Genomic DNA, 11,677 nt, shown 5'->3' with positions numbered 1-11,677 from the left:
GGCACACTGGGTGCCAGCCTGTCAGCGCCTCCTTGCCTCCGCACCTCCTACCCGTCTCAATGCGCTTTCTTCTTTACCGGTAGTTCTCTGTATGTAGTACTTCCACTCAGCCAGCTTTCCTGCGGTTCTGGATGATAGTTGTGCTGTATTTTAGTTGTAATTTTGATATGCTTGTGGGAGGCAGCAAGTACAAGTGTTTACCTATGCCACCATCTTGGTTCTCTCTCTTCTATCTGTGTCTTGAATGAAAGTACATAGGCATCATATTAGTTTGGTGAGAGGAATATTGAGTTTATCAGATGGCAGGTAAAAAATTCATAAAGGTCTTCACAAGCTCCTGTGATAGGTTGAACTAACAAGATGAAGTTTAATAGGAATCAATGTAAGGTCCTTCATGTGAATCCAGATTTACCAAGTAGTCAAGTATAGGACAGAAGAGATATGACTTTGCATGTAATTCTTGGGGGAGGGTCAGACCAAGAAATTTAATCATTCCTAAGCCTGAGGGTACATTGTGTGATAGATCTGCTCTGAAAGCTGATGCAGTTTATCCAGTGATTGTTGAGTGTTTCCTTCCACGACCCGCGTGGAGTAGGGTTCGGTATCTGAAAGAGGAGCCGCACAACAAATGAGAGAAAAAGACACGAGATAATTTTGCAATATTGGGGGACCGGCGGCAAGTCCCAAAGGACTTCCTCCCTGTGCTCAGGCCTCACCAAGCTTTTATTGATTCTGGGATGCACCCATAGCATAGCCCTTAGGCAGGTGACCCCTGGCAACAGGCAGACTAGCCCATCAGCAAGGATTTACATAATAATAAATGGGGAAGTAGTTTCAGCTACCACTGTCTGGACAAACAGAGGCGGCGCCTAGCTCCGAGCTTTGCTAGGGCTTCAAAGGCACCCAGCCTTCGGGGGGGTTTCTGTCTATGCTTATCAGATAGTGAAGGCAATAAACAGTTTCCCACAAGTGATGATATTTAGAACTTGGAAAGTGATACTTGAATTCGACTGTGTAATAGAAGTTAAGTTTATTTTTCTTATTATGGCATCCAGGAATAAAAATATACCATTAAGATAGCAAAGAGACTCAAACCTACACCATGAGCGTTAGGTTGAAGTAACTGGTAACATAGGGCCAAAAAAAGACTTGACAGGCACTATAGCTGTCATGTGGGAGGGGAATTGGAGATTTTCTGTTGGTGCCCATGACATAGCCAGGGCCAATGGATGGAATTTATAATGAGAAAGATGCCAAGTCTGAGCCCTTAAAAAATTGGACAGTCTGTCTTATATAGAGGCTGTAGTTCTTGGCAGTGTTTAAGACTAGTTGATGAGGGTGTATAGAAAGAATTTCTCCATCTTAGGACTTTTCAGAGCCCTACCAACCCTGACATTCCATGAGTAAATGCATTCAGCTGTCTCTTCTTGTCACAGCTTCTTGCCTTTTTCTACCTGGTGGCTCCCATGGCAGCTGAAGGAGGATGGCTGATGAGCTGTGTGGGTTTCATGGGAGTCTGGTTTCATGTCAGGACATGTGTGCACCACTGGTCGACAAGATTGTCAAAAGGACCTCCCTTTTCAGCACAGTGGCTGATGGTGTCTCTTATATTGTCGTTGTCTTCCTAGGTGACTTTAGGCCGAGGATTTGGTGTCACCTACCAACTGGTATCAAAACTCTGCCCTCTGATGATTTCCCGAAACCACTGTGTTTTGAAGCAGAACACGGAGGGCCAGTGGACAATTATGGACAACAAGGTAACAGGAATCCATAGATGCCTAATGACTTTCATTGGCTTTTTGTTCATTTTTAAATTGCTTTTTTTTTGTACAGGTAATACATGGTATAAAATTTAAAGATTCAAAAATATATTATCTCCCCTAACCACCCAGTTGTCTTCCCCAGAGACAACCACTTCTATATGCTGCCAGAGATTAGAGTATATCAAAGTAATTTCTAAGGACTTGAAGTTAGTTACTCTGAAAGGAACACCTGAATTGCGGCAGTAGGTTTGCTCCAGAAACTAGAATAAGTTATTGAGGGAATTGGCCCTTTGTCACTTGAAGGGAATCTAGTGAAGATTCTGGAGTGTACCTGTATTCAGGGCATGGGGAGGAGGGCAGAGCTGAGCTTCCTACACCCAGCTCCTTCCTCTCCCCATACCTTTCCATCAGAGCAAACTGTCTCCCTTCTTTTTAAACCTGTTTTATGCATTACTGTTCTGAGGAAGATTTCCTTTGAATAAAGGGTTTTTCTGCTTTAAATTTTTGAAAAGCGTGAATTCTAAGGGAGGTGAAGTATGTATAAAGCTCAAAAATTAGGAAATACCTAAAATACAGATACATAAGCACTTAGGACTACAGTGAAAGTAAAGACTATGAGGTGAGAGAAATTTTAATGTAGACAGTAAGGATTAAGAAGTATAAAATATCTTTAGACCATTTTACGCTGCTCTGGTTAGAAGAATTTTAAAGATAACTGTTAGAAGGAAACATATTAAAATGGTTCTGAATCCCTAGCTGGTTTGGCTCAGTGAATAAATCATCGTCCTATGGACTGAAGGGTCCCAAGTTCAATTCTGGTCAAGGGCATGTATCAGTTGCAGTTCGATTCCTGGGTCTGATTGGGCACATGCAGGAGACAACCAATTGACATGTCTCTCTCACATCGAGGTCTCTCTCTCTCTGTCTCTCCCCCTCCCTTCTACTCTTTAAAAATCAATGGGAAAGAATTCCTGGGTGAGGATTAACAAAAATTAGATGAAATTAAATGGTTCTGAAATGAATTCCTACATCTGGAGAGGATTATCCCCACACCATCAAGCAATGCTGGGGACACCAGCTGGATGTCCTACAATTCTGACACTATCTACCTGAGGATGGCATCAAATCCCACAGGTAAAGGGCTCAGGTCTACAAGACCATCCTCCACTTTGGATTCCAATTCAGAGCCCAGCTTCTGATCAGCTAGATATAGATTGAAGGTTCCAAGGACCCCTTCCTTGGACTTCAGATACCAGTTGCAAGTCCAGGTTGTTACTTGTACTTCTGACCAACTGGCTATAAATCAGAGGTTCTGAAGACCTCCTTCCCCTATTGATTCAATTAATTAGCTAGAGTGACTCACAGAAACATTTATTTATATTTACCAGTTTATTATAAAAGGACTAGAGGCCTGGTGCATGAAATTTGTACATGGGTAGGATCCCTAGACCTGGCCACAATCAGGGCCAATCAAGTTCCCTGCCTCCCCACCTCTTTGCCTCCTCCTTCCCTCACTCCCTCAGCGCCCTGCCACCGCCGCTGGTTGCCCACCATGTTCCATGGTGCCCCCTGGTGGTCAGCGCACATCATAGCAAGCGATTGAGTTCCCAGTCGAACTCCCGATGGGACACTTTGCATATTAGCCTTTTATATATACAGATAGGAGGGTTTCCTGTTAACGTGGTGCGTAAGTAGGCACAGTACCTATATCCTTCCACAATCACATCAAAATTACAACTAAACTACAGAACAATCATCATTCAGAACTGCCTCAAATCTAGCTGAATGAGAATCCTACAACTAAAGATAGAAGAAGCCACATCCAACTGTGGGGCTGGCTGGTCCCATACCTGTGTGTGGTGGATAAAAATCGGGAGGGATATCTCAGCTGCAGAAGTCTCCCCTGAGGAACAAGGGGTCCCAGCCCCATACCATGCCCTTAGTCCAGGATTCCAGTACCAGGAAGAGAAGTCCCCACAACTTCTGGCTGTAAAAACTAGCAGGCATTGTGACTAAGTAACTCGGAGGTTGCTGGAGTCCCAGGCAGCTCCGCTTAAAGGGACTGTGCATGGATTTACTCAGACTCACTCGCTCTGAGCTCCAGTGCTGGGGCAGCAGCTTGAAAGGCACCAGGGACATACAGGGAGGAACTGAACTGTCATCAGGGCAGGAGCTGGAAAGGCAGCTTTCTTCCAGACAGAAGTGCTGGCAGAGGCCTTTGTTCCTTTTCTGCGCTCTACCCCAACAGAGCTATAGCTGAGTCTCCATCAACTCGCTGTCACTGCTTCCCGTCTTCCCCATCCTGTGATCCCCTGAGACCCTGCCCCACCACCCAAGCTCTTTCCAATGGCTTTTCTGTACGAATGGCCTGCCTTGGCGCATGCTTATGTTCATAGCTTGGCCTCTCCTGGGCACCTCCAAGCCCAGCACAAGTAGCAGCCATCTGAAGATCTCTTTGTAGCTCATGCTGGGTAGCCCCTGACCTTGGCCTGCACCTCCCAGGAAGCCCCAGAGCCAGGTACCCAGTGGACAACCTCAGATCACCTCCAAGTACCTCCACAACAGCATACTCAAGGGGTGGACTCTGAGCACCAGAGCCCTGCTGAAATAAGTCCTGCTCTGAAGGGTAGGCCTCTGCACAGCTGGGCCGTAGTGGTGGTCACAGCCAGTCCTTGCAGTCAGTCAGCCTGGAGGTAAATCCCTCTCATTGATGTGCCAACAGCAATCAAGGCTTAACTACAACAGGAGGATGTACACAGCCCACATGGGTGCACCTGGAGTGCCCAGCTTGTGTAAACAGGGAAGCTGTACCACTGGTTCCTATAGGACACTTACTACATTAGGCCTCTACCAAGCCTGGGAGACATAGCACCTCTACCTAATTCATAGAAACAAACACAGGGTGACTGCCAAAATGAGGAAACAAAATTTGTTCCAAGTGAAAAAAACAGAACAGAACTCCAGAAAAAGTACTAAACAAAATGGAGACAAGCAATCTCTTAGATGCAGAGTTCAAAACACTGGTTATAGGGATCCTCAATGAACTTAGGGGAAGAGTAGAGGAACTTAAAGAGAACTTCAACAACATAAAAAAAGGACATAGAAACCATAAAATGAACAGTCATAAGTGAAGGATACACTAACTGAAATGAAGAACAATTTACAGGGAATCAACAGTAGAGTACAATAAGCCAAGAATCAAAACAATGTTTTTGTTTTGTTTTTAATGTATTTTTATTGATTTCAGAGAGGAAGGGAGAGGGAGAGAGTGATAGAAACATCAATGATGAGAGAGAACCATTGATTGGCTGCCTCCTACTGGGGATCAAGCCCACAACCCAGGCATGTGCTCTTGACCAGAATCAAACTCAGGACCCTTCAGTCCACAGGCCAATGCTCTATCCACTGAGCAAAACCGGCCAGGGTGCAGTGCTTTGTGATTCAGAAAACACCCAATCAGAGGAGCAAAAAAAAAAAAAGAATCCAAAATAAATGCGGATAGTGTAAGGAGGTTTTGGGACGACTTCAAGCATAGCAACATTCTCATCATGTCAGAAGGAGAAGAGAGAGAGCAAGAAGTTGAAAACCTGTTTGAAAAAATAATGGCAGAAAATGTCCCAGCCTATTGAAGGAAATAGACATACAAGACTAGGAAGTGCAGAATCACAAACTGGATAAACCGAAAGAGGTCCACACCAAGACACATCATAATTAAAATGCCAAAGGTTAAAGACAGAGAATTTTAAAAGCAGCGAGAGAAAAGCAGTTAGTTACCTACAGGAGAGCTTCCATAAGACTGTCAGCTGATTTCTCAACAGAAACATTGCAGGCCAGAAGGGAATGGTAAGAAATATTAACCCTTTGCGGTCCAATGTTATTTTTGGAATTCAAACAGTCTGTTCCAAATTAATTGACAGGATTGAATGTTGAACTTTTTAATGTTCTTATTACTCGACGTTGGACCTGCTTCTACCGCCTGGTCTGTCGAGTTGGCCTTGAGGTTGGACCGAAAAGGGTTAAAGTGGTGCAAAGCAAGGACCTACAACCAAGATTACCCAGCAAAACTATTGTTTAGAATCGGACATATAAAGAGCTTCCCAGATAAGAAAAGGCAAAAGGAGTTCACCACCACCAAACTAGAAATGTTAAAGGGTCTTTCTTTAAGAAAAAAAGAAAAAAAGGTAAAAAATATGAACAGTATTCTCTCTCATCGATGTTTCTAACTCTCTATCCCTCTCCCTTCCTCTCTGTAAAAAATCAATAAAATATATTAAAAAAAAAAATATGAACAGTAAAATGGCAATAAATATATATACCTATCAACAATTGAATCTAAAAAAGAAAATAAATGAACAAGCTGAACAGAAACAGACTCATAGATACAGAGAACATTTTGATGGTTGCCTGATAGCAGGGTTGGGGGGATGGATGAAAGGTGAAGGGATTAAGAAGTACAAGTAGCCGAAACCGGTTTGGCTCAGTGGATAGAGCGTCAGCCTGCAGACTGAAAGGTCCCAGGTTCGATTCCGGTTAAGGGCATGTACCTTGGTTTCGGGCACATCCCCAGTAGGAGGTGTGCAGGAGGCAGCTGCTCGCTGTTACTTTCTCATTGATGTTTCTAACTATCTCTCTCCCTTCCTCTCTTCCAGTAAGCCCCTCTCCTCACTTCCCCCTTTTTCCTGCATATATCAATAAAATATATTTTTAAAAAAAAAGAAGTACAAGTAGATTTTTACAGAATAGTCACGAGGATATAAAGTACATCATAGGGAATATAGTCAATAATGTTCTAATAACTGTGTATGGTGTCAGATGGGTACGATTTATTGGGATGATCACCTGAAACTAATATAAATATTGTAATTGAAAAACTGTAATCGAAAAATAAAAAGATTTTTTTTAAAAAAGGATATGATAAGGATATAGATGAACATCCTTTTAGAAGAGATGTGTTAGGGCAGGGCGTGTGGGAAGGGGCGTGGAACTTTCATGCCTGTCTGGGTTCACCATTCTCCAGCACCTCCATGTGTTCACCAACCCTCAGAACCTGTCCTTCTTTGGGGCGGGGTAATGGAAGCTTCATTACAGAGACATGATTGATCAAATCACTGGCCACTAGTGATGACTTCAACCTCCAGCCCTCCCCTCCCAAGAGATCCAGGGGTGGGAATTAAAGTTCCAGCCTCCCTGGATTTATCCCTCATTCTTAGGTGACCTAGGGACAGTCCCAAAGTCATCTCATTAACATAACAAAAGACACCTTGATCTCTTATCACCGCTTAGGAAATTCCAAGGGTTTCTGAAGCTCTGTGCTAGAAATGGGGGTGAAGTCCAAATATATGCTGCTGCTGATAATTCACAATATCACAGGTGTCTTGCAGACCTGCCCAGCAGCCTCCTTTTTCTTGCATAAAACTGTTAGAGTTAAGCTGTTGGAGAAAGTACCTTCCTGCACTGGGTTAAGTTGCGTTGGCACTGTGTTGAAGGAGAGGCTGTATAAATGCTAAGTAAATTGGTTCAGCACTCTTGGCAAGACGCTGTGAGAAAAGAAATTGGCACTGAAAAGGGGACCTTAGAGATGATACAGTTTAACCCCTTCTGGGGACAGATGGATTTGAGGCCCAGAGAGAGATTGATTTGCTCAAGGCCGTCTACATAACTGGTTGAGTGAATAAACCAGAGCTCAAACTCAAATAAGTCTCTGCTATGCCCCGTTTTCCGATAGTAGTGGAGGACACAGCAGTTTGCTATCCTGGCTGCATCTTTTGCCAAGTCTTTTTAAGATGTAGATATTGTTAGTAATTCAAAACTCAGAACTACATTCTATCTTCAAAAAATGATCTCTCTTATATGCTGGAATGGCCAGACAGGGAAAGCTTAAGTACAGTTACAAAAATTGCAACAATATCAATTTTAGTTTAAAATTAAGTTAGAAAAAACAAAACAAAACAAAACCATTGGAGGATGCCGAAACCAGTTTGGCTCAGTGGATAGAGCGTCGACTTGCGGACTGAAGGGTCCCGGGTTCGATTCCGGTCAAGGGCATGTGCCTGGGTTGCGGGCACATCCCCAGTAGGGGATGTGCAGGAGGCGGCTGATCGATGTTTCTCTCTCATCGATGTTTCTAACTCTATCTCCGTCTCTCTCCCTTCCTCTCTGTAAAAAATCAATAAAATATATATTTAAAAAAACAAAAAAACCCTTGGAGGATTGCTTATCTTGCACATGAAACATGTGGATGGTTGTAGTTATATAAATTTCAGTTAATTTAGTAGCTCTTCAGATAGTTCATTCTATGTATTGGTATCCGGCTGTTTCAGAAAATTTGTGGTTTCAAAGTCACCATCTGAAATGCTTTGGTGGGTTTGCTTATCTCTAGTCCTAAAGACACAGGCATATCCTTGAGCCTTTCCCATTCTTCCCTTCCTGTCACATTGCTGTTCCCCTGCCACTTAGTGGTCCCTGCTTTGGTCCTTCTGTAGGTCCTGGCATTTAAAGTCGCTGGTGAGTTATACTGTGTGAACATGCCTTGCTGCTTGGTCTTCCAGCAACTAGAGCAGTGGTTCTCAACCCTGTTTCAGTTTTTGTCCTTACCTGGGTACTTAAAAAAAAATACTGATGGTATTACATTAAAATTACGAACTTCTATTCATCAAAAGACACCAATAGGAGAGTAAAGACAAGCTCAGAGTGGAAGATATTTGCTACACATAACTGATGAAGGACTTATAATTGGATATTTACAGGACTCCAAATCGTTAAGAAAAAGAAAGATAACCCAGTTTTTTAAATGGACAGGAGCCAGGCACTTCACAAAATATTGTATCCAAATGTTCAACAGCCATCAAAAGTTGTTAAGCCTCGCCCTAACCAGTTTGGCTCAGTGGATAGAGCGTCAGCCTGCAGAGTGAAGGGTCCCAAGTTCAATTCCGGTCAAGGGCATGTTCCTTGGCTGTGGGCACATCCCCAGTAGGGGGTGTGCAAGAGGCAGCTGGTTGATGTTTCTCTCTTATCGATGTTTCTAACTCTCTATCCCTCTCCCTTCCTCTGTAAAAAAAAAAAAGTTGTTCAGCCTCATTCATGATCAGGGAAATGCAAATTAAAACAAGGATGGACTAGCACTACACACCCACCAGAGCGCCTAAAACTAATACTGAATGTACCAGGTATTGATTCGCAAGGGTGTGGAGCAAAAGTTATCTGAGTAGAAGTATAAGTTGGTACAACTATTTTGGAAAATTATTTGGCATTATTTATTAAAGTTGCACTTATATATACCCTGTGACAGTATATTTAGTCACAGGGAACAGGGAAATAGCCCAGATGTCCATCAACAGCATAATGGAGAAATAAACTATGGAATATTCTTACAATGAAACACTGTACTGTAATGAATGTGAATGAACTGCTACTGTATTCAACAACACAGATAAATCTTACAGACATAGAATGGAGTGAAAGAAGACAGACACCAAAAAATATATATTATGTAATGGCATTTATTTAATGTCAAAACCAGCAAAATTGCCGAAACCGGTTTGGCTCAGTGGATAGAGCGTCGGCCTGCGGACTGAAAGGTCCCAGGTTCGATTCCGGTCGGGGGCATGTACCTGGGTTGCGGGCACATCCCCAGTAGGAGATGTGCAGGAGGCAGCTGATCGATGTCTCTCTCTCATCGATGTTTCTAACTCTCTATCTCTCTCCCTTCCTCTCTGTAAAAAATCAATAAAATATATTAAAAAAAAAACCAGCAAAATTAATGTGTGATGTTACGCCAGTCTAGTAGTCACCTGATGAGGGTAGGAGGAGACTGAGTGACTAGAGAAGACAAAATGATATTTTCTGGGATGCTGATAAATGTGGGTTAGGGTATTTTTGTTTGTTTGCTTTTTAACTTTGTGGTAGTTACACTGAGATGTTCACGTTGTGGTTTGTCATCTAGTTGTACATTTCTTATTTGTGCACTTTTATGGTTGTATGTTATGTTTCAGTGAAGCATTAGAAATATTGACTGATACATACCAATTAGAATTGCTGAAATAAAATAATACCAAGTGCTGGTGAACATGGAATCGTAAGCATTGCATGTGTGAATACAAAATGGTACTGTCACTTTGAAAAATAGTCTGGCAGTTTCCTGCAGCTAAACATACACTTACCAGTGATTCTGTTTCTTGGTATTTACCCTAAATTAATGAAAACTTAATGTTCTCAAAGAAACTTGGGTGTGAATGTTTGTAGTAGCTTTGTTTAATTATCAAACACGGGGAAAACAACTAGGGAATGGATAAACAAACTTGTACACCCATGTCTGGAATACTAGTCAGCAATAAAAAATACCCAACTATTGTTAATGCAACAACATTGGCAAGTCTCAAAATCAGTGTGCTAAGTGAAAGAAACCAGACTCAAAAAGGATACATACAGTGTGATTCCATTTATACAACGTTCTGGAAAAGGTAGGGCAGAAAACAGATGAGTAGTTGAATAGGAGTTGGGGAGGGGTCGCCTGGAAAGGGGCACTATGACTTGACCCAATTATAGATATATGTATTTGTATATAAACCTGATGCCTGGTTCTAGCCTGACTGTTAACTCAGTCTGAGGGTGAGACTCCGGTATTGCTATTTGTTTCAAACATTTCCAGGTGATTTCACTGAATAGTCAGGGTTGAGAATCAGCTACATAAATCATCTGGAAAACTCCAAGAGAACATTGCCTTTTGACTTTGGGTTTCACTCGCCAACAACTGACTAAAAACGCTGGGCAGAGGTTGAGCATCAGGTGAAGTGATTATTGTATAGGGGTGTGTGCTATCCCACCTTTTCCCACTGATGGCAAAGAGACATTAGGCAGGCTTTTGTTGTTGTTGTTGTTATTACTTTGCTGCTACTGACATTGTTCAAACTGGTGATTATGAAAACCTACATTAAGAAAGGCTTGGCGCTAGCCGGTTTGGCTCAGTGGATAGAGCGTCAGCCTGCGGACTGAAGGTCCCGGGTTCAATTCCGGCTAAGGGCACATGCCCGGGTTGCAGGCTTGGTCCCCAGTGGGGAACATGCAGAGGGAAGCCGATCAATGATTCTCTCTCATCATTGATGTTTCTATTTCTTCCTCCTTCTCCCTTCCTCTCTTAGATCAATAAAGAAATATTTTTTTTTAAAAAAAAGAAAGAAAGGCTTGAACAGAGTTATTTTATTTAAACCATTGTATTTGAGATTATATTCTGGGCAGTATTGATTGTTCTTATATAGCTATGGTATTTTCATCCTTTTCTATAGTCACCTTGTGAACAGACCTGACTCAGGGCTGTGGTCCCAATTATACCACTAGGTGTCACCAGGAAGTGATGAATGGGTAAACATAGAAGGATCTGAGGATAAAATGTGATGGGGAAATGTGAGAGCTTATTTTCCAGGCCTAAGGGGCTCTGAAGGAGGCAACTTAATGCAGAGGATCTAGTGGAAGGCTGCAATATGTCTTGAAAGTCTTCCCCAGCTTTTTAGGGAATCCCTGTTCTCTCTAGTCTGGGGCTGCTTCTGTGACCTTCATTCTTTATTTAATCTTATCTTTGCCTTTGAGGTTTTTCTTAAATGTCTATATCTTGGCATTAGGTAGCCTTCTGTGTCACACTACTTTTCCTGAAACCTTTTTCCTAAATATAATCTATTTTGATATGAAAAAATTTTAATTGCCCTAACCAGTTTGGCTCAGTGGATAGAGCATCTGCCTGCAGACTGAAAAGTCCCAGGTTCGATTCCGGTCAAGGGCATGTACCTTGGTTGCGGGCACATCCCCAGTAGGAGGTGTGAAGGAGGCAGCTGGTCGATGTTTCTCTCTCATCGATGTTTCTAACTCTCTATATCTCTCCCTTCCTCTCTGTAAAAAATAAATAAAATAGATTAAAAAAAAAG

The 11,677-nt window shown here is 42.4% G+C and overlaps 1 protein-coding gene across 1 annotated transcript in view; it reads left to right on the top strand.

Annotated features, from left to right (window-relative positions):
* Window positions 1-11,677, top strand: part of RNF8 (ring finger protein 8, E3 ubiquitin protein ligase) — a 43,283-nt gene that overhangs the window by 9,436 nt on the left and 22,170 nt on the right. Inside the window, exon 2 of the mRNA XM_015571884.1 lies at window positions 1,629-1,757. Coding sequence (XP_015427370.1) covers window positions 1,629-1,757 — 129 coding nt within the window. The remainder of the gene's footprint in view (window positions 1-1,628; window positions 1,758-11,677) is intronic.

Source organism: Myotis davidii, unplaced genomic scaffold, assembly GCF_000327345.1.
Source record: "Myotis davidii unplaced genomic scaffold, ASM32734v1 scaffold289, whole genome shotgun sequence".
NCBI classification, from domain to species: Eukaryota; Metazoa; Chordata; class Mammalia; order Chiroptera; family Vespertilionidae; genus Myotis; species Myotis davidii.
The sequence above is the reverse complement of the archived record's forward strand: the minus strand, read 5'-3'. Positions and strand labels throughout refer to the sequence as shown.